Below are 23,727 nucleotides of genomic sequence, written 5' to 3'. Positions count from 1 at the left end.
AGTCTACAAGACTTTAAAGGATCCTTAATGAGCGAGAAACCTGTTACATAGCATTTGCAAAACCCCACGTAGAATAAGATAAACTATCTACATGCAAGGCTAAAGTGTTATTGTGGATAGAAAAAATAAACCACTTTCTCATACCAGGGGATTTTATGACCAAAAGTTGCTGGAGATATGAAATCTGTAGGAAGAGGTTTAGGCATCCTAACAAAGAGTCTCATTCAAACCAGTTTAACAAGGGTGTTCTGTCATTCGCATCAAATTTACAGGCAGTGTTAAATTACCATAAAAAACAGCATCCTGACCAATACCTAGGCAAGAAATCAGATCAGCCACATAAAACAAGATCCACCAACAGTCTTGTCCTATAGTAAGACCTTCCCCTATTGTCACAGTTCATTCATTTCCCTGAACAGTATGGATAACAGGGTATTCCCCTCTATATTCCATACATTAAACCACATTCATGAACACTGTTTTCAACACTTCACCTTTAAATGCATATGTGGGACTTCCATCCTGATAACAAAAACAGTAACCACTCACACCAAATTGTCCTGTGATAAGCTGAATAAGGGGACAGGGATTCTGAAAATCCTTAAGCCCTCAAATAGATTTCTTGCCTTTTTAAAGGTAAATGCAAACCAGTATTGCGATGTCGGATAGACTAGGACACAAAACAAAGCATTGGCCATATCCATTACAGTAAACCATTTTGCATAGCCAGGCACAGAAGACAAAATTGTGGATGGGCTGGGTACGACACATCCTCATTTACAACACGCAGCTCATGAGCAGGTTGCTAGGATTTGCCATCAGCTTTTTTTTACATGAATAATAATAATGAATTACATTTATATAGCACTTTATCATAGATACTCAAAGCACTTCACAGTGAAATGGGGGGGACTCACCTCAACCACCACCAATGTGTAGCACCCACCTGGGTGACGCACGGCAGCCATTTAGCGCCAGAACGCTCACCACACATCAGCTTTGAATGAATAAGTGATGAACTTGATGAACAAGTGGAGTGTTACAAGGAGATGTCAGGCATGGAACAATAATGTTATCCTTCAAGAGTTGCACATTGATGGGAGTCAAGCCTTCCCCTGCATTGCGTCTCAGAGGATACTGTCGTTTGTTGGGCAGGCAATCTGATTTAGGAACCACACCCAATGGAATGGCACCTTGATCAAACCCACAATTTATAGCTGTTTAGGAACCCCTTCCAATGCTGAATGGGTATTTTTAGACTCAGGGGTGTCCATCACAAAACTATGGATCATGGTGAAAGATAACTCCGCCAATTGAACTGTTCTGTTAGCACTCAACGTGTACTAGGAAAAATGGTTGCTGACTCCCACCCTGTAGTTGACCTTTTTGACCTGCGACTAAATTGGTGTCACAGAACACTGTGACACTCTTTTATGTCTTTCCTCTGCGTCTCACTTAAATCAACAAGCAAAGCAACAAAATCCTCTGCGACCATGATACCATTAGCTTGAAACCTTTCATGACCTGTGTCTAGTAGGGCTGAACGATTAATTGTTTTAAAATGGAAGTTGTGATTTTAAAGAACACGATTAGCTAATTGTGAAGACGGCAATTAAAATGTAGCTAAATTATACAGCGCATTCATTCCGTTGTCATCCTTGTGTGACAGATCTGCTCGCCAATCACAAGTGCCATGCGCCTCCTGTAACGGTCCTGCTCACCAATCAGAGTGGGTACATTTTTACAACAACAAACAAAACTAGAGGAAAACTAGCCAAACAGACACAGGCAGCGACTGTGCCGCAGTTTTGTCCGACGTCAACTCACACTGAAGTGTTTCAACAGCGTTTAACCTACACGTTGTTAACATGTTGTTAATTTATCATTTTGTGTGCTTCAACAACGGATAACCGCTCTCTGTAAGCCCATTCCGCTCTGCTTTGTGTGGGCTACATATCCTATATGGAGCATTTCAGAATAAGAGTGTTTTGCTTGTCTGATTTTGCTGAGTTATTCAAATTTTGCTTATTTGTTCAGTTGTCCTTGATTTTTGTGCTTCTACTATGGTTAAGTAGGCTTTGTAGTTAAATTGTATCTTTTTGGTCTGTTATGACTGTGTATGTTGTTGATGTATGATGATCGGGAGTCTGCAAAGGGTGTTTTATATTGAATATCGACTGGATTCTCTATGCCGTTCTGTGTCTGACTTCCTGTCTGGTTCATCTGTTCTGTGCTGCTTGACGTGGCTTCAGTCAAAAATAGACTGGCAGTGAATATTGAACTTTAGCAAAACTTTAGCAAATCGAATCATAATCGCAATATCTGGCTGAAAAATCGCAATTAGATTTTTTTCCCCCAAATTGTTCAGCCTTAGTGTCTATCCCACTCTTTTTCAAACTGTTCATCAGTACCTTCCTGTCCTACACGAGATACGCACTTGTAAGTGCACAAAGCATATTTTATGAGTTTCATTACAATGGCTCTTAACAAAATCATGCAAATCAAAAAAAAAAAAAAAGAAAAAGTTAAGCACGTTGTTTGGGTTGGTGTTCAATTTGTCAATTTTTGGATCGATTCCAAAATGTCAGACCCTTGAAGACCTATAGGTCTAGTGTAGGCAGCATAACTTAAGCTGGAGCTATCCTTCTCTGTAGAGGTATTTGAGATCAAAGTATTGTCATATACCCAGAGTAATCGTGTTTACCTTCTTTCATCAACTTGGTATGGTAGAGATGAGGGGAATCTTATTTACACATGTTGTATTAACAATAGATAAACCAAACATATCCAAACAAAAGAAGTATGTGAAGATTCATAGACATCCAGGTCATAGTTATCCAAGGAAGGTTAAAATCGAGCCAAACCAAAGAAAACAAGCATGAGTACGAAGTGGTTGTCTCACAACAAATCCTGCTCCCCAACAGGTGAAGGTTTCTCAATTAGGAAGGTGTGACTGAGCAATCGGGCAGGACCTGAAAGCTAGAAGCAGAAAGAGACAGAAAACACACCTAAAGCACCTGTTATCTTTATAATCAGCAATCTCTACCACTAACAGAATCTTGTAAGAGTGCATTTATGGAGTCTCTCAGCCTCACAACACTCCTGGGCAACTCCAGCTTTAGTCCTCTGTCAAAGAAGCAGGAGCCACTGGTGCCAGATAACTGAAATATTTAGCATATTTCCCATGCTTAGTGTCAGGGATGATTGACTCACTTGCTGATCTGCTTTTGAATAGATTTACCCTGAGTAATTGTGGCGAAGTTATTAACACTTCTGAGAAAGTAAATGGAACAAGAGGTTATAGTTCAGATGTTGGATGTTGCACTGGACACACAGCATTGTGTGTTCTGTATTTACCGTTACAAATATGAAAATAGAAACTGTCAATTTCTGTTTGTATAAGAGTGTGACTCTGAGAACAGCAACCTTTGGTCAATAAATGTCACTGCTCCCCATTTAGTGAATCACTTGTTCAGTCACGTTTGACATGGATGCAAAGGTTGTTAAACACGATTCAGAGGAGGCTATTCATCACAGAACACGTTGATTTCCAATTTCTTGGCTGCCTTAAAGGAAATAAGGATTTGTTATTGGTGCTGAAAACATAATCATTGAATAGAATATTGAATATATTTCTTGCTGTTGTTATGGACTCAAATTTTCAGTGATTCATCACTTTAATTATGTAGTGAGTCACAATCAAAAGCCCACCTGTGTTTGATTCAGCTTCACTTTTTGTATTCAGGAGATTAAATTCCAACTGGTTTCTGTCTCTCAGTTTAGAAATGAAATATGTACCACGGATAAAGTTTCTTTTGACTTTTCAGTGTGAATTTTGAGGTTGGATACCTCAAATTTCAGAAGTTGACATTACTGTATGTCTCCTATCTTCCTTGGCTGTTAGGCATCCTCTCTATCTGTATTTATCCAGTTCTACATTAGTGAACATTTTAATTTCCTATGATATTTTGTTTAAATCTCAAGGAATTTTATGGCAAACACAATTAGAAACTTCTCACATTTGAGAATTTGGTGTTTTGCTTTAGAAATGAATCAATTCTCTAAATATTTTCTATCAATGAATCTCTTAGTTGTTCCACCTCTAAATTGGTCTGTGGTGAAATTCAATGCAGTGTCAAATACTGTAACTCTTTTTCAGTAGCAATTCTGTAATATTTTCTTCTGAAATAGATTAGGTTGGTCACTGTGTCGCAAAATAAGCAGCTCTTTAAGATAAATTGATAGTAGTTTGATTCAGTGAAGTATTATTGTGTACCAAACTAAAAAGACTACTTGACTGATTTCACGTGAAAAATCTTACATTTACCGAGCACTGGCACAAAATAAAAAGATCACTCCAGACTAAATTTTGTCTGTATCTCTGTGCCTGTATAATCTTTTTTTAAAGCTAAATTACATTCAAATGGGAAACTGCCCACCTTGTGTCGGGTTAGAATTTAAAGCACTTGACCTATCACTGAATGTATACGTTTTCATTTCTAGTGCTTGCCTACGGACACGCTGGCTATTTACAAGATCAGCGAGCATTCACGGTTGGATGGGCAGGGCTTACAGGAGCTGTGCCCCACCATGCTGCAGCAGTTGGATGCAGGCACCTGTAGAGTGCAAAATAAGGAGGAGCCGAGCAGTGACACCTCCCCCAGGCCCACAGACGCTGAAGGTGAGCACTGACATTACTGCACATTAGTATAAAATGTTAGCTATTTGTCTATCTTGTTAACACTAAACATGTTTGTTTTTTTATTTCCTGTTGTGAACATCCAGTTAATAATGTTAATTAATGTTTCTTGTTCAATCCAATGAAAAGGCCAAAACCAACCATGAATTTGTCCAAGTACTGTTTGTGTAGCCAAGGAGCTCCAAAAACTATTTTAAACACATCAGAGAGCCACAATGTTGCATTGGATAACATGTTTTGTCATTATATTGAGCTTTGCTACTGTTGTTTATTTTGACTCAATCCCACATTGAGTCCTGGTGCCGTAAACCCTCCTAATGCACCAAATCTGCAGCTGAAAATTGCCCCCAACTCATGTGAGATTTACTCTTCTTTGCGTTTGCTGAAGCTAGTGTCCAAATTTTTAAATGAAAGATTATATTCAAGAACCATTTTCAAAAGCATTTCATCTTCTGTAGGCACCTGTGGGCTTTGTTTTGAGAGACTGACTAACATTTTGGCATTGTTTTTTTGTTATTTGTTTTTTGACAATAACAAAAGAGAATATCGTCAGCCTTATCCTTTACTGTGCTCAAATTTGTTGGTACACTTACTTTATTGAAAGAATGAATTCCTCTTGACAAGTGATGAAATTAAAAGCTTATGCACCATTTATACTTGCATGCCTTTGTTATGTCATAGAATAAAGAAAAAGCTGTCAAAACAGATGAATTATTGCTCATTCTAGAAAGATATTCTACACATTTGTTGCTACCCCTTTTTAAATAATAAATAATAATATAGTGATATTCTAAACTAATTAATTGCTTTAGCTTGTTATCACACACGTCAGCCTATTTAAGTGGAGGAAAGTGGCCACTGTGCTGTTTGGTATCATCTGTGCACCACACTGAACATGGACCTGAGAAAGCAAAGGAGGGAGTTGTCTGAATAGGTCAGAAAGAAAATATTTGACAAGCATGGTAAAGGTCAAGGCTACAAGATCATATTTAAGCACTTTGATGTTCCTGTGACAACATTTGCAAATATTATTAAGAAGTTCAAGGAACGTGAGCCAACCTTCTTGGGTGCGGCCGCAAGAGAAAAGAATCAACCCCAAATTGAACAGAAGGATAGTGCGAACGGTAGAACCGAGGATAACTGCCAAAGAGATACAAGTTGAACTCCAAGGTGACGGTACGTCAGTTTCTAAACGCACCATCCATCGCTTTTGAGCGAAAATGGTCTCTATGGAAGAAGACTCCACTTTTGAAAGGAAAACATAAAAAAGACAGAATGGAATTTGCTAAAATACATATTGGCAAGCCACAATCCTTCTGGGAGAATGTCCTTTGGACAGATGAGACAGAACTAGAGCTTTTTGACAACTCACATCAGCTCTATGTTGACAGACAACCAAGTGAAGCTTGTAAAGAAAAGAAGAACACTATACCTACTGTATAACATGGAGGAGGCTCTGTTATGTTTTGAGGCAGCTTTGCTGTGCCTGATACAGGGTGCCTGGAATCTGTACAGGGTACAATAAAATCTCAAGACTATCAAGGCATTCTGGAGCGAAACGCACTGCCCAGTGTCAGAAAGCTCTGTCTCAGTTGCAGGTCATGGGTCCTCCAACAGGATAATGACTCAAAAACACAGAAGAATGGATAAGAACAAAACATTGGACTGTTATGAAGTGGCCTTCTATGAATCCCATCGAACATCTATGGAAAGAGCTGAAACTTGCAGTCTGGAGAAGGCACCCATTAAACCTGCGACAGCTGGAGCAGTTTGCTCAGGAAGAGTGGGCCAAAGAACTTGTTAACAGGTGCAGAAGTCTCATTGAGAGCTACAGAAAACATTTGATTCCAGTCACTGCCTGTATAGGTTGTGCAACAATGTGTTAAGTGCAGGGTCCCTTCATTTTTTCACCATTTTATTTTCATTTGTTTTATTATTTACAAAATGATGTTGAAAAACAAAAGCAAAATCTGATTTCTATTAAACATGAAACGGTGGATGCTAATTGCTTTTGTCAGGAAGTTATTTCAGGACATTGTGCATTCTTCGTTTTTTGTTTAGGGGTACCAACAAATTTGAGCACGTCTGTATATTGAATGTGTTTGTATACTTTTTGATATACTTTTTAAGATTTCTGATGGTATTTGTGTTGGTCAAACTTTTATATTTTTACAGCTTCTTGATCAGTTTATTGTATATTTGAAGTATTTCGCGCCTGTACTCATTTTTACAACCTTTTTTTCAGTTAAAATATTACCAATGAAAATCTAATGCAATGAATTGAAAACATATTTCTTCCTCAGAGCTCCAGATCCAGTTGCCTAGAGAAAGTCATGTTGCGATGTCCCCTCAGGAGAAGAAAGCCAAAATAAACAGGAGCAGTTAGTCAGGGCTCAGATTGCATTTCTCATTTTGGCATATTGACACAAACCCTTCCTTTAGACTCCATATTCCGGCCTCAGTCAGCATGTCCAGATATTCAGGGAAAGACAGTCATCCCAGTTACAAACTGCTCTTCTTTCCTTTGCTGCCGACCAATTGTAACTCCATACTGACTGCAGACTGTGCACAATCAGTAGGCCGTCCTTGAGTGCCCTGTAAGCCATTCTGGCATACGCATCCAATCTGAAGTTCTCGGAAATGTGGAGTGCAGCGTAGCCTGTTGATCAACTAGCCTTTGAGTTCTTGTTGGATGGAAGCTAAATCGACTTTGAGGTATGTGGCTGGTATAGAAATGCTAGCTAATGACAGACTTTGCGAATTTGGTCAACTTGTATGATGTTCTGCCCCGAGAGCTGCAGCAGAACTGATGTTCGAATGCAGCAAAGCTTCAGGAATGTTCGTAGTACTTCACAAGTTCCCACTAAAAGAAAAATAATAGCTTCTGACTAAAGGCATCAATGGCTTCATATTCTTTTTAAACTAATCACATTGTGCTGTTGCCTTGCTAAGCCAGCCAACAAATTTCAGTTTTTACTTTTAACCCAGTTTATCTCATCCTTGGCAGGTAGAGGAGAAATGATTCGGTGGCTGAGAGCTCTGGCTCTATCTCTCCCTTTCCACTGACAACTTTGTTTTCCCTTATCATCCACTTAAATGCCCTCTGCTCGCCTCACATGCCCTTGTAGCCAGCTTATTTTTTCTAGAGAGCTGTTTTTTTCCTAGGCTGTGGAAATCTGCCAGCAGCAGGACGATGGGTGGAAATTAATCTCTACTGCAGATCTCATTGGCTTGTATATCCTGATCTTTTCTCATGATCTAAATGTGACACTTGTGCAGTTTCTTTTCTTCCCGGGATCCAATAGCTCACATACTATCAAAACATATCACTGGTCATGTTGAAGTACACCTACCCCTCCCCTAACCAGCACCTTTTTATGTGTTTTCATTTTGTTCATCCAAAGAAGGTTAAAGTCAAGGGCAACTGGACTTGGTTAAAGATCTTCTCACAAGTCTTCTCACAAGTCTTCTCACACATCTGCTGCTTGACACTAGGGATGGACGATGTCTACAATGAAAAATCAGAATGGAGGATGTCATCAGGCAGCATTCGTCTTATGTGCATGTGTTCTCGCACAGACTTCACTCAGTAAAAAAAATGGTAGACAATTAACTTGCGTTACAAGTCGCGGTGGATATTTTATGCACAGTCCAGGTAAAGCAATGGTGAACACAGATGTTGGTTTCAGTTTTTTGATAGGCTGCGTCATTAATAAGCAGGCTCACCTGCTGCCGTGATAGCGTATCGCGTGTGGAAATATACGGAAAAGAGTTCTCATTCTTTTAGGCGAGTTTATAAAACATTCTGCGGATGGAGAAAATGGAGCAGACGGGAGGAGAGAGACAGAGAGAGGCGGGGCAAGCCGGGGATGTTTACCTGAGGTGTGAGTGTGTGCTGCTTTCACAGGGTGGTATAATGTGAACATTTGAAATTAGTTTTTGCGGGGGGGGGGGGGGGTAGGTTTTACAATCACAATGCAGGCTCAATGTCGTGATGTCTGTCCCCGATAGACGATGGCATCATCCAACCCTACTTGACACATTCTCTCAATATAACATATGTGGTTAAGACTCTTTGGCCATTTTTTGATGGCAATTTAGATTTTGATTTCTTAATTTATATGTATTATCCTATTTGCCAAATTATGATTACATCTTAATTTTATCACAGTCTACAGCGTGTTTGGTCAGTTTTTTTGTACCTTTTTATACATTATCAAATGCTTATTTTCCAAGAGACTTGACTTCAGCAGTTCTTATCATCTAATTTTTGTTTCGTTTCTCAGTGTGGAAAAGTTATCTCAGATAGACCATAAATATCTGCATTTTACTTCTAAATCTTTTCCATAGACCTCATGTGTGCCACAGCCTGAAACGACAAAAAATTCACAAAACATTGAACTTGTGTGCACTAACCATATTTCTTTTCTACAGGTGTCACTTAAGGCAGTTGTCCCCTTTTAAAAGCAAACCAATGTCTTCATGCTCTTGTCACCTTTCTAAATTGTTTCATTTGAATTGCGGTTAGAGACCAGCAGAGGTAAAAACCATTACTACTTTACTATATGCTCCAGTATTTCACAGTACTCGGGAAACAACAGGAATGTCAGAAACGCATTTAAATACATAAAATACATACATATGTAATTTATTTCAACCACATGGCAGGGTCTCAAACCCTGGGTTTAGAACCACTGAATTAAGGTACTTTTCTGCTGCTTCAGAGTATCTTATTAAAAAATGTATAACATCCGCTCCTAACATCCAAAATCACATGTTTGTCGCATGTAGATTTGTTGCATTGAAATGCAAGTAAGTGTTATTTTATTTGCTTGCATTTCAATACAGCTGATACATATACAGAGTTGTGAGATCAGTATTTGTATTTCTAACATGGTTTTAGGCAACGTGTTTTTGCCAACATTGCCACACATGGATGCATGGCGGTTTGTTTTAATGTTGCACCTTCCTCTTCCATCCAACGTTCCTGTCTCTCAAACCACCAGTGTGGGGCTTTTCTTTCCTGAGTGTGACGGTGATCAATGCCTTCTCCCTCACTGGAGTCTTCATCGTGCCTCTCATGAAGACGCGTTATATGAAGTACGCTCTCACCTTTTTCATCGCTCTTGCCATTGGCACACTGTTCTCCACTGCCGTGCTGCAGCTCCTGCCAGAGGTTTGCCATCTATCCATACATCTTTTCACATCCCATTTAACACCAGTCATAGGCCTCTTTAGTTCACTGTGGTGCCACATGGCTGTTCACAAAACTAGTGCACCTTTGGCCAAGTGCTCCTTTGTGTCTGTCTTGGTTAAATCTGTTTCCACTGCTTCCTGCCTTTGTTTTCTCTCTGTGGTTTTTTCCTCTAATAAGCACTGTGGAAGGCTTTTTGGTTTTGCTTTACCCACACTGCATCACAGATCATGTGAGGGTATTTCTGTATTCGTGTGCACTGCATGTTTGTGTCTGTGTCCGCTTTTCAATGTTTTGGCTTTGAAATGTAGGCTAGGTATGATGATTTTCTTGGCGAGATAACTCGGCTCTCTCTTCTGTCACTGCAGCATGTAGAACAGCTAAACAGACTCAACATAACAGTGTCTGTTTTTTTGGCTTTGGGATTCTTACATTTTCACTTTGTGGAAGACGATCCTGGAGAAATGGAGTGCAGTACCCTTTAAACGTCCTTCAAATTGAAATGTGACCCCTTGTTAGCAGTGCTTCTTCTTCTACTGTTGAGCTATTTAAAGTTCATGTGCCCCCTTTAGTGTCTGCAGTGATAGCTAGAGTGTACCCTGAGGCTAGGACAGTGGTGCAGATGCACCTGAGTGGACTAGGACAAAGTATGTATGTGTCTTTGCACAAGGTTTCAGTAAACTGTAATTTCACCTTAATCACCTCCCCTCTCTATCAAAATAAATGCATGGGGTTCTAGGACTGCCTCAAAGGACAACACATTATTATCTTCAAATGCAAATGAAAGGTGGTGTCTCTTTTGTTGATCTGTTTTAAATGGACAAATGAACCTGTTGTCTCTGGAAAGACTTGCAGGTGCATCTCTTTTTTTTCTCAGGTTGATTTCATTCAATTCATTCCTTTCTTTTCAGGGACTGATCTGGTTGGTGTTCCTTACCTTGGTGATTAATCTGATAAAATCAGTTCTCAACTAACTAGCTCTCTCTTTTTTTCTTACCTTCCCCCTTCCTTCCTCTTCCCCCCTCTCTGTTGATCAGTCTGGGGTTATGGGATCCTGTGTGTGACACTGATCTCTCTGTGTTCGCTGGTCGGGGCGAGCGTGGTGCCCTTCATGAAGAAAACCTTTTACAAGCGACTGCTGCTCTACTTCATAGCCCTGGCCATTGGCACGCTCTACTCCAACGCCCTGTTTCAGCTCATCCCAGAGGTAGTGTCGATGCTGCTGTGACTCACTTAGCTGCAGCTCCTTGACTTTGCCTCAGTGTGGGGTTGCTATGCAGTTTCAGGAAAGACCATTGAATATTGATTTTTACATATCGAAAAAAGCGTAACGAATATTTGATTGCCCTGTCCTGATTCCTATATCGCAGTTTATTTTTTTGTATACCTCATATAAATAGGATGGGCAAAATAATAGAAATACCTGACAGTGTCTTGAAAACTGTCACATCTTGTCATCATCTTTGTACAACTGTTTCAACAAAAACTGAACACTATAACCTTCTTGAAGGAAGATTTATTGCATGACTGTACGGCGACACCACTGCTCTCTGAAACCCATTATTTTCAATGGCTTGCATCATGCCACAGCAACTTTTCATTGCGTCAAATCGCGATGTCTGAAAGGGCCTTTAGTCTGCGTTCATTTTAGCTAGGAGTATCAAATAAACTGGCAACTGGGTGCACATTGTGAAATAGAAAATGTTTATTGATAAAATAACTACAACAACTAAATTATCAAATCAAAGTGAATTTGCATTTAAAAACTGGAATTTATTTGACTAAACAATTGGTTGTTTAGTGCTGCTGATGAATGCTGTAATGCAAAAGTCTTAAAGCATATTTCTGGAAACACTTTCAAATTTGAGCAACAGCTAAAATGGAAACATTTAGCTAAAATGGAGACCTTTATTCATTGTGAATACTTATTTACTTTATTTATGAATTACTTTCCTGAATTGATCATTTTCGATCTTTGTGAGCAGTTTTATATCAGTTTCGAAACGTTGTGAAACTGCAGGTGTGTTTAATACCAGACAAATAAAGCCACTGACTACATTTAAATGCACACAAAACCAGGTTATTGCCAGATATCAGGTTATAGCACTAATGTGGTTGCTGTAAAACATGCATTTACATGCAGCTGATAAGTAATCAGCGTTACAACAAAGGTGGCATATTTGAAGAGTATCAGTAATGCATGATGCTGCAGACTACTACCACTTTGTTTGTCTGAAGCCTTTTGTTATACCGTTAAAAAACAGATTAAAAGTAATATGGCTATTGTCAAATTTCTACTGAAAAGATTTTGCTATGAAATGTACTTGTATCTTTTGCCCTCATTAAATTCTTCCATCAATATGAAGTTAAGGTTAAGGTACATGTCAGTACACTGACTGAAGTTCAGAGTCAGAGTGGCACAACCCACCAATTGGAGCATTTCTCTTAACACATTAAATGCTGTCTAGACTGTGTGCACACCTATCATGGGCAGATTTACAGCTGTTGTGTAATTCATTGCATGAATGGGATCAATAGTAAGAAAAAAACGTGTGTAACTCAGAACTGAAGTGGTTTAATTTCTGGGAGGTTTGTCTCTACTGGAGGGGAGACAATTACATATATAATTCAACCTGTCTCTCAGATTAGAGGCTGCAGTGAAAAATCTCTACGATATTTTAAAAGGATATCAGCTCTGTTTGAAGTTATTGCACGTGTGCAACCCTATGGACAAAAGTAAAACCATCCAAAGACATTCAGCAGGTTGAAGGTTTCTATTGAGATCAAACTGCTTTTGATCAGCAGCTGACCCTGACAAAACAATAAATTCAACTTATCTCTTTTCTCCAGTCAGCTGACTGCACAGCCTAGACTCAGAGTTCAAAACAGTTCACCAACCACCAATTGTTTAGAAAACCTGCTAAATCATGATTGTTACATTTGCCAGTTCTTTCAAGTAATGCCTCATTTCAAAAATATGCACATTGAGGACACAAGGACATAAGGTAGAGACGCTGTCAGGCAGTCACGATGTAATAACAGCGCCTATAAATATTCATCACCAGCTAACACCGTCTCCTTTCCTGCATGATAGGCCTTTGGGTTTGACCCAATGGTGGATTTCTACGTGTCCAAGTCTGCGGTCGTTTTCGGAGGATTTTACCTTTTCTTCTTCACTGAAAAGGTCCTCAGAGTGCTTCTCAAACAGAAAAACAGGGTGAGTACATAGCAAGAATGATGCAATATATTGTTTTATTTCAAGATGCAGGTGGTGGGAAACTGGCAAATTACAGTGGCAGCAATGAACATATCCATAAGGTAAATATATAACAGCAATATGTGTCAACTTTACAAAAGTTGCACAATGAGTACTTTTATAAGAAGTTTGTTGAAGTAGGTAGCTGCTAAAGACCAGAGAAGTGGGCAAGTAAAGTTTATTTATTACAGCACCGTTCACAGAACAAAGTGCTTTACAAGAGGAAGAAAACAAAGAAACATAAAAAAAAACAAAAGCGACAACATCATAAAGTAATAATAAATAATCATCAAACAGTAAAACATATGCAACAATGTGAAAAAAAAACACAGTAAAATAATCAGTCCATAAAACACGAGTAATAACAAACCTAAAACGCACAGGTTTGCACACTGTTTTTAAAGGCATCTGCGGAGACAGCGGCATAATGTAAGTCAAAAGGAAAAGCATTCCACAGTGTCGGAGCCACCTGCACCTTTTACAGTGAGTCAACATTTCTGTCATAGTCTCAACAAACTGTACATTTTGTGAGTCTCAGAGCTTTTTTTTTTTTTTTTTGGTTTAACAGCTTGTATCCAAGGTCTGCACACAAGACTCAACCCAGTATGATGAGTATGAAATCAGGACTCCAAAAAAAAGGAGAAATTAAATATTGCGAAAAATTGTATTTAATTTAATTGCCACACCAAGCCAGGTTGTTATGTTGTTGTCAGGTAATTAAATGTTTTCACTGGATGATTGCCCAATGATGATTCACAATTTATTTGTTCCTAGTTGTATTATCTGGGCATCAGTGGTATGTTTAACCAGTTGGACTGGACGTTATTGCCACAGTACCGCCCTCAGGAGTTTACATACAGTGAAGATGCACTCCCTTGTGGAAAACTAGTACTGTACATACGGTAGTAGAATGAAAAATGAGACACGTGGTCTTATGTCCCCTTCAGGTTGGAATTCACTTTTTCCTTTGATTTGCCGTTTACGTTTTACACAGAAAGTCCACAGATTCGTGACCTGCTACACATTTGTACCAAATTAATGCATCTATGAAGGAAGATCTCTTTCATTTTACTTCATAGTTCATATCTTTAACTGTTATACGTGGAGCAATGTTTTCTTGGCTGTGATGTAATGTGGTTAGTTGGCATACATGTTTGGATTTCAAAGTTATTTAAAATGGACTTTGTTCTTTTCCTGTGTACCTTGATTTTGTCCATTGGCCACTTGTGCCTGCCTTGCCTAAGTGCAGTAGTGTATGTGGCAGGTGTTTTGCAGCTTGTTTATCAGGTGTTTGGCAGCTAAAATCCGATCTATAAATAACTCAAAGGTGCTTTGACTTGCAGATTTTCCTCTTAATTAAATTTAGAAACCACCTTTACTGAAATTATAAGCTGTAGATGTTCATACAGCTTTCTGTTGCTCTGGATTTTGTTCACAAAAGGCAGCAAGGAATGTAGTGAGTGTGTGATTGTGATTGTGAGACAGTTACTCCACCTTGTGGTTACTGTGCTTTGAGCCAAAAGTTTGCTGATACTTTAAACCAAATTGGCACGTGCAGTGCTGCTGTTCTTTCTTTAAAAAGACCATTAACAACTCCAAATCTGTCAGCGTCAACTTGTTTTGAAAATGTTTGTGAGATGTGTAATTTTGTAGTGTAGTGTTGAGAGTGTCATCATGATGTCTGTTTTCTCTCAGAATCACGGTCACAGTCATTACCCTGATGCAGATCATGTGGAAGAGGGCGAAAAGGAGAAGCTGCAGCAGAACGGGGAAGCCAGCAGTCTGGCTTTGGGCAAGGTGGACGCAGGGGAGGGCGAGCTCATGCTCAGTCCTGCACAGACACCACAGGTGAGGGTGGGGGCAGAGGATGGAGGACAATAAGAACTTGATTTGTTTAGTTGTCATTGTTGTTATTGTCTGTTTTTCTTAATGCATTTTTATTTTCTGAGTAATTTGCTTTTCATCACTGACACAAACTGATGAGTTAAGTGGAGAAAATCTCTCTTTGGTTGAACTGCTGACATTACATTTTCAACCTGTGGTGAGGGCTCAGCACAAACGTATGGAGCCCTGATTTAAATGCACCTGGTAACTCATCCAAATTCAAAATATAAAATACTTAAGATTTTGTATTTATATCCTAGCTATCATGTGAATTGATAAACACATCCTTATTCATGAAGTCATATTTGCATATATTGCTGCTTTTTCCACATGTATTTACATCAAATGGGTCTCCCTCACTCTGTTCACCCCAGGACTCCCAGAACCCAGACAGCGGGGGGCGGTCCGGCAGCGGTGGTGGCTGCTACTGGCTGAAGGGTACGTCCTACTCTGACATCGGCACACTGGCCTGGATGATCACATTAAGTGATGGCCTGCACAACTTTATCGACGGCCTGGCCATCGGCGCCTCCTTCACTGCCTCCATCTTCCAGGGCATCAGCACCTCAGTGGCCATCCTGTGTGAGGAGTTTCCCCACGAGCTGGGTGAGTTGGGTCGCTGGGTTGAAACATACGTGCTTGGCAGATTGAATCTGCAGTATTGTGCATATTGCGCAGACAACTCTTCGATATATTTATTCTCTTTCTGTCATTCTGCTTCTCTTTCAGGAGACTTTGTGATCCTGCTGAACGCTGGAATGAGTATACAGCAGGCTCTGTTCTTTAACTTCCTGTCGGCTTGTTGCTGTTACCTGGGCATGGGCTTTGGCATCCTGGCCGGCAACAGCTTCTCCCCCAACTGGATCTTTGCCCTGGCTGGGGGAATGTTCCTGTACATCGCTCTGGCAGACATGGTCAGTGTTTGAGGAAAGGGATGTTGTCGTTGTTTGTTTTTTTTAAGGTTCTCTTAAGACAGCAGACTTCATGTTAAACTTGTTACAAGATGATCTCATCTTTAATTCCACACACTTGAACACATTTGTAGTTGGGGAAAGTAAAGAAGAGATTTTTGTCTTGACCAGGTACTCATGGTGATGTCACATCATGTACATTTGAGGAAATGATCCTGACTTTTATGCATAGTGTGGGTCAAGCCTCACAAACACTGGACTAAAGCAACCGCGATGACGTCTTTGTTATACCCTCCCTGTAGGGCAAATTCCCAATCGCCATCTACCCACGCATTGTTAATCAGACATGCAACTGATTTCTCAGACTGTGTAGGACTCCACATGACTAGTAATTTGACTTTGACATGTAAAATCAGAGTGAGAATCAGAGTATTGGAGAGTAAGGAGCATGCCTACTGATTCGACTTTCCTTTGGTTATTGGTATGGCAGAAGTGTTTCCTCTTACATTTAATCTTTTATGCATGCTTTTATTATTACTATGGAGACAATTACAAGACAGTATTTCATTTATTCACATAGTATTATTCACATAGTGTTGTACAGCTTGATATTTTGAGTTTGTCTGTAGTTGTTTTGCTCCACAATCTCTCTAAGATAGCTGTGACTAGACAGTAGCATGTCCTAAACCAGTCTCGCCCTCTTTTAACCTCAGAGCTCACAGTGTCCAATAACACAGACAGTTTACGTTCCATTTCTGACCCTGAGTGGCTGTTAAGTCTCTGTTAGTTCAACCTCATTCTTTAAGATTTTAGTGTAAACCCTTGTTAATCATCCATCTGTGCCATATGCAATATCATCTTCATTCAGCCTCCCCCTTCTGTGCCTTAGAGGTCACCCTCTCTCCCCATTCCCAGTGCTCTGATTACCGAAATGAGCGTTTTGTCATATTTCATCACATACCACATAATACCATATATACAATATCTGACACTCATGGGCAGTTTTAAACAGACAATCTAGCAATATTGTCACCTGCTAGGTTTAAACTAATCAACATTTACCCTGATAATTTCCTAAACCCTTTGTGCTCTGTATTCATTACAAATATAGGATATTAAGGTCTTAGTAAGTAATACTAAACTTGAGCATCCTATGGTGTCAGTAAGGTATAAAAAAAAACACTATATATAAAAGACATAAATAAATTAACCGTTACCCTGATAATTTCCTAAAACCTTTGTGCTCAGCTGTTCTTTGAATTGTTTGATATTGCCTGCGGGGAAATTTGGCACCCCAGATGGGACGGAAGCAGTATTCGGACAGAAGCCGGCTTATCTCTGGGAAATCCTCCCTACAGGGAGAAGCTATGTTCAGCAGAGCCCTGATCTTCGCTCCGTTCCCCGTGCGTTCGATGTAAAATTTTAACCAGGCCTTTGCCGAATGATGACGATTGTGACGATGACGATTTTGTAGACAAAGGATCCTACTTACTAACAAAGGTGAAAAGAGAGGGAATACTGTTCAGCAAAGAGGGTGATGTATACGAGACCATATTTACACAGTTATATAGACGTTTAAAAAGTCCTTTCCCTCTCTGGTTTGTGCTTCTCAGTTTCCAGAGATGAATGAGGTGAGTCGTGAGGAAGAGGACGCGGGCGGCAGCAGCTTCCTCCTCACCTTTGCCATCCAGAACGCTGGACTGCTGACGGGCTTCTCCATCATGCTCCTCCTCACCACCTACTCTGGTCAGATACAGCTGGGCTAGCACCGGACTCCTCTGGACCAACACCGGCCCTGACCAATGTTGAAAGTGCTGGTTTAAACTGATCCCCAAAAGGAGAACTTTTTTTCTCTTTATCTTCCCAAAGTTAGTTTTAGTTTTCAGGACCCTGGAGTTTTTGAAGTTTGACTGCTGTGCGGCAGGTACGCACACTCCTCTATTAAAAAATATTTGAGTAGCTGTTTGTGTGCAGTTCCCAGATGCAGTAGAACCCAGGCGGAGGGGGTGGCAGCCTTCTTTTTAATGTTTTATCTACGTTTTCCTGACAGCTGCTCCCTTCTAGAAATATCAACTGAAGCAGTCTACAGAGACTAGAGACGTGACTCCCTCGCTGAAGATGAACTGACGTGTAATCCCGACCCAGTCCCTCAAACGTTTCTCTATTTCCCAGACTACTGATCAGCCATTTGCCCTTATTTTTCCTCCTCCCACCCCCTCAGTGGATGTCATTGAGCCTCATCTGAGATTCAGTAGATACAGAGCATTTATATCTCTAATCCTCTATGCCCGCAACACTTCCTCAGGAGGTGGGAAAAGCACAATCAGGTAACAGCAGATGTATTTTTGACATCCTTGAGTCTTTATCCTTCTGTTTCAGACTGTTTCCCCTTTCCTTTTTTTCCATTCCATACCAAAAACAACTCATTACGGAACTGACCTGGAAGTTTGTTCGTGTTAACATAAAACTGACTTCAAGCTGTACTGTATTGTTTGTGTTGATATTGTATTTTTTATACAGGATAAAAAAATTATTAGACTTTTGAAGACCAAATATGGGCTGACCATAGAGAATGGTGAAGGGCTACGCAGTGGTGTTTGGAAGGGCACAGATTCTTCTCCTCAGTATGGACTTGTCTACATCGTCGGCAATGCAGTTAGAAATGAAGCTCGTGGTCAGATATGTGAAGCAACATCAAGTCCAGAGTTTGTTATTAGTGTCTTTATCTGATCAAACGCAGCAACAGCATTTCTCCATACCAGTTTACCATCTGTGCCCTTCATTAAAGGTGGGATAAGCGATGAGTTTAATCCAACTCAAAATTCAAATTCAGAGAATATCTCCTCACGGTCCGCTAGCTGTCCGTTCTGTGTGCGCGCAGCCCTGGCTCTGTAAATGGAAAACAAAGTGGATCGGACCAAGTCACACAACACTATTCCAGCAGTTCTAGACATTATTTGTATTTTAGGTAACGTTAAATTACTTGCCCACGGACATTTAGCTTACTTTCTAGTTTTCCAGCATATGCTGTTGTTGGGATGTTAACATTAACATTTATTCATTTAGCTGAAGGTCTAATCACTGTCTGGAGCTGGTGCGCTGGCTCTGAGACCGTCTCGTCCTCTCTTCATGTTAGCTTCGCAACAGCAAATGTAGCTAAAATTTGCTAACCCTTAACTTCAGCAAACGTTAGTTAAATTACTTGCTTTGTCATTGTTCGCTCTATATCATTGTATTTGTCATGGTGCTGGATTTCTCCAGAATTGCATACCCCACCTTTAATATAGCATTGAATAGCTATAGTTTTTTTATTCCTTGTACTCTTGAGCTCAAAGTGCACATCCCATAGATTATTTTTCCCAAATTGTCTATTCTTTTACTGTGCAGTAATTAGTTTGAACAGAACACTGTAAGCTAAATCATAAACTATAGACACGCACATTTCGCCTAATGGTCTGTGACCTTATCCATATTAGTCATAATAATGATATCATATACTGGATCTAGTTGTTGGTCGTTATGACAAACCCTCTGATTCTCTCTGAGTTACATTTTTTGACCAGAAGTATGTGGACACACTTGTCTCCATGCTGATACGCATTTTTGGTCTGTGATTGTTTTTCATGGTTTGCCAAACCCCCAGTTTGTTTTGCTCCAAATATTGCTATTATGTTGGCGTCACAGAGCTAAGCAAACGTTTATACCTAGACATCTTTGAAAGAGCCAGAAAATAATTTAATAACAGTGGCAGTACCTCTGTTCTGAAGCTATTTCCTGAATCCTCAAAGACTCTTCTAACCATCTGGATGAAAAATTGTTTGTCTGCCTCTTAGTCCCAATGAAGAGAAATCTTAAGAGCTATAATAATTAGTTGTTTAATCCATTAGTTGGTCAGTGAACAACTAATAGTTGCTGTCTTGGTAATTGATGTAATGTTTATGTTCTATAACTGGTTCCCGTCTCTCAGATGTCAATAGTTGCTGTTATTTTCTGCTGGTTGTCTGTTATGATAGTTAATTGAATATTTTTGGCTTTGTATTTAAATTGACAGATGAATTGATAGATAAATAAGTTGCCGCAATGAGCTGCTAACTCTGTGGCAGTATTTTGGGAATGTCCTTTCCTGTTTCAACATTAGGATTCCCCTGTGCACAAAGCCAGGACCCCTAAATAAATGGTTCCCAGTTTGGTGTGGATGAACTCATGGCCATGTAAGTGTTTGACCTCACTAATCCCTGCAGCCAGGTTCCAACATTTGGTGGAAAGCCAGAAACTAAAAGAGTGGGGGCTGTCATAGCGGCAAATTAATTCCCGTCATTTGGGAATAAGATGCTCAACACCTACATATGAGTGCAATATTTGGGTATCCACATACTTTTGGCCATGTGGGAACAATGCAAAACGGTTTATTATCTGTAATGGTGATTGTTTATTGGAGCGTTTAGGGGACCAGTTATTTGTGTTGTTGTAATGTGACTGGTTTTCACTTTAGCAAACATGTTCACATTGCTCACCATAGCAACGTCCTTTGTGCTACTTGTACTAAAAATTAGTGCAAGTTTGGAGGGTGTCTGTTGATCCATATTTACTGATATCTTACACTGGATTTCAAAGTCCACTGTAAGTTACATGTAAACACAAAATAAGCGTAATCAAGTACCAAAAGCTACATACTTTTCTGTAGATTCAATCTTGGCATAGGATAGATAGGTAGGCCTACTACAGAAAGTTTTGTTGTTCCTGGGTGAAGAAGGCAAGCCATTAAAACGGGTACTAGGAAGTACAGTATTACTGCTGCTTGATATGTATGGTAGATTATTTATTGTTGTTTGAGCCATAAAATATTTATTTTATGTTTTATAACCAACATAAAGTATTCATTTTAGTTTTCCAAGCCATGAAGGCAGACAAAAATTATGTCTTTTGTTTTTTGTGCTTCATCTTTGTTGTAGCATTTTATTTTGAATAAATGTGGGACGGCTGCCAGAATTAATAATGAACTTGTATTTGCAGAGATACAGAATTTCTGGTCAGGTATGATAATCTAAACATCACAGTTTAGGTCAGAGACAGAGAAGTACATCAGATAATCAATTCAGGAGTACACAGACAATAAGACACTTTATTGGTGCAAAAAAACTCTCTAATTTCAACAGAAGTTTCTCTTTTTCAGCATCAGCAAACCAACCAATGATTGACTTTCTGGAGATTTTAATGATTAATGGATGCGCTTTCAAACTTGTAATGCATAATTTTGAAAAATATTGTACCTAATGTAATTTATGGGAATCCTTGTCGGCCTTCTCTCTGTGTCATGGAAATCTTTTCTTTTTTATAAACATCCTTTTCCAAGAAAATCATGTGTGATCTTGTCTTTGTTTACCATCCTAACTGTTTATTTATTAGATTTTAGTGCTAATGAAGTGCTCCATCTATAATCCTCTGTTAAAGCAAAGCTTCTATCAAAATTCAGATATTAATATTTTAAATTCCACACTATAGTTAGCAGATTAGTTAGCAAAGATACCCTCCAGCTTTAACTATGTTTAACAAGCAGATGTGCTTCTCAGAGATGGATTCCTTCTCTCCTGGGGTACATAATGGTTAAAAAACAAAGTCAAAACCATTTATAAAATTGTAAGGAAGTGTACCATGTTGTAACAGCAAGCATTTTCTTTCTCCAAAAGGTACAACTGTGCTTTTTTCTGAGCATTTAGCAGAGATCAATAAAAATATGATGTGATATTGTATTTGTGGAGTTGTTTATTCCCATTTTCGATGGTTGTCATTCATTTGATGGGATTATTTTTGATCTAACTAAAAGTCTTTTGCTTTATAGTGGAAATGAAATCACCTACTGTAAAAGTTATGTACAGTATGTTGACTGTAAATAATTGAAAGTTTCAAGTGGCACTTTTTGACTTTGGGAAACGACGTGCTTATATAACTTACGAAATATCGTGGGTGCCAATGATGTCGAATTTGAATTGAATGGCAATTTTAAAATTGAATCTAAACTCTAAATAGAACATAAAACATCTTAAATGTAAATGCTCAAACCAGCCTGTTAGATTGAGGTACTTCTTCTTTAACTTAAGTAAATGATTACTTTTTTTCTCTTTATTTACAGTTCACAATTGTACAATATCTTGTAAAGAAGTTATTTTGCATTCTTTCCAACCATACAAACATATAAAACATAACAGCAAGGCTCTATTTTTTATAAATAAACTTAAAATTGTAAGTATAAAATAATATTAAGTAGTAAGGATACAAAATATACTAAAATAAAATATTTAAGAAATTATATAAGGCACATTATTTTCATTGTTTCAACAGTCATTGTTTAGGTCATCTTACGGATCCTTCTGTACCACCATATGTTTACTGTCATATTTTGTAGTTTTGAGCCTCTTATAAGTTTAAGCTGAATGTAGTCATCAGCCGACTTAATTGCAATGACTCCATAGCTGTGTTGGAATCCATGTCGTTCCAAATCTTTTGCCAAAATCTTCCTTTGTTTACTACAAATAAGTTACATTTGCTTTGATAACTGCAGTCATCAGACCAAACCCATAATAGAAGTAATCCAGGGGATACCTGTCTATTCCAAGTTAAAACAATCGATATTGCAACATAGTGCGACATACAATTTTTGTATTGGCTGGTGTGTATCTGCCAATAATTGTAGAGAAGAAAAATAAAACAACGAGGGTTTCTGCTTTTTCCCCATTTGCATACATGAATGATGTTTTCCCATCATTATGTTTAAGTATTTCTGCTTTACACTAATAACATGGTTCTATGTTACATCCATGGGTGTTGTTTTTTTTCTGCCACAGGGGGCGGTAAAGACATTCAAATTGAATTGTTTTGCGCATGCGTCATGCCCAAAAAAAACCCAACATGTCACTTCCTGGCCCAACACAGGTGATTAGAAAACGTTTGGAAACTGAAACTGATGAAAGCCGTGACGACTTTGATGAGATGGCTTGAAAAGAGTTACATGCACTCCATTTAAGAGGTGAGCAGATTTATTAACTTGTGCCCAGTACAATTATTACATAAGAGTCACAAGAGGACGTTTATGAGTGACCGGCTGGTTAGCCACGTTACATTTACGTTAGCCTCCCTCCATTCATTGACGTGCTGTCAGTTCTGTTTAACTTGGTAAACAGCGGAGAGCTAGCAAGTTGTCTTACCAGACTATACATCGTATTTCAGTCAGAAGTTAGCTAATTACATCGCATGGAATCTGTAACATCAGTGGTCATCAGATTACTAAATTACTTTCCATCGGCATTGGTAACTTAACTTGGTTGAACGAGTTAACTAACCAGAGTGGCTGTTTGTAGCTGAAGTTTTACTAGCATGAAAACAACTGCTTTTAGCTGACTAACGGTGGCTGCCTTTAGTTGAGCAGTCCACACACTTGGTGACTGTTTATCTCAACAGGAGGTGAAGGGTGAGAATTGGTCCTGCTGATGTTAAAATGAAGCTGTTAGAAAAATGTGACGCTGTTACTTGTCCAATATGTGGATAAAATTCCCCCATACATAGATGTTCGCACACTGTCAGCTTACAGCGAAACTTAACATATTTTATAGATATTAATAGATAGCTATACCGTCTGTCTGTGTATGTAGCCACAGACTACATCAGATGTATTATATGTATCTTGATGTCTTGTTTGTGAACAGTATCTGCACAGCATAAGTTTGTATTGTCTGTATTGTTCGAAGTTTTTGGGATTGAAGCATTTCAGTATAAGCAAAAGATAGTA

At 39.1% G+C, this 23,727-nt stretch overlaps 1 protein-coding gene across 6 annotated transcripts in view; it reads left to right on the top strand.

The window, feature by feature from the left end:
• Positions 1 to 18,427, top strand: part of slc39a14 (solute carrier family 39 member 14) — a 31,263-nt gene extending 12,836 nt beyond the window's left edge. For 5 of the 6 annotated variants that reach the window (XM_038702555.1, XM_038702554.1, XM_038702558.1 and 2 more), the window contains 7 exons: positions 4,504 to 4,681; positions 10,931 to 11,100; positions 12,988 to 13,110; positions 14,845 to 14,997; positions 15,408 to 15,639; positions 15,763 to 15,947; positions 17,558 to 18,427. In XM_038702555.1, coding sequence (XP_038558483.1) covers positions 4,504 to 4,681; positions 10,931 to 11,100; positions 12,988 to 13,110; positions 14,845 to 14,997; positions 15,408 to 15,639; positions 15,763 to 15,947; positions 17,558 to 17,710 — 1,194 coding nt within the window. In that variant the 3' untranslated portion in view covers positions 17,711 to 18,427. Of the gene's footprint in view, positions 1 to 4,503; positions 4,682 to 9,705; positions 9,876 to 10,930; positions 11,101 to 12,987; positions 13,111 to 14,844; positions 14,998 to 15,407; positions 15,640 to 15,762; positions 15,948 to 17,557 lie in introns of all 6 variants that reach the window. The other variant, XM_038702559.1, reaches the window with a different exon arrangement.
• The last annotated feature ends 5,300 nt before the right edge of the window (positions 18,428 to 23,727 follow it).

Source organism: Micropterus salmoides, unplaced genomic scaffold (genome assembly GCF_014851395.1).
Source record: "Micropterus salmoides isolate LMB-PRFRI ecotype aquatic unplaced genomic scaffold, ASM1485139v1 Ms_hic_scaffold_7, whole genome shotgun sequence".
NCBI classification, from domain to species: Eukaryota; Metazoa; Chordata; class Actinopteri; order Centrarchiformes; family Centrarchidae; genus Micropterus; species Micropterus salmoides.
The sequence above is the reverse complement of the archived record's forward strand: the minus strand, read 5'-3'. Positions and strand labels throughout refer to the sequence as shown.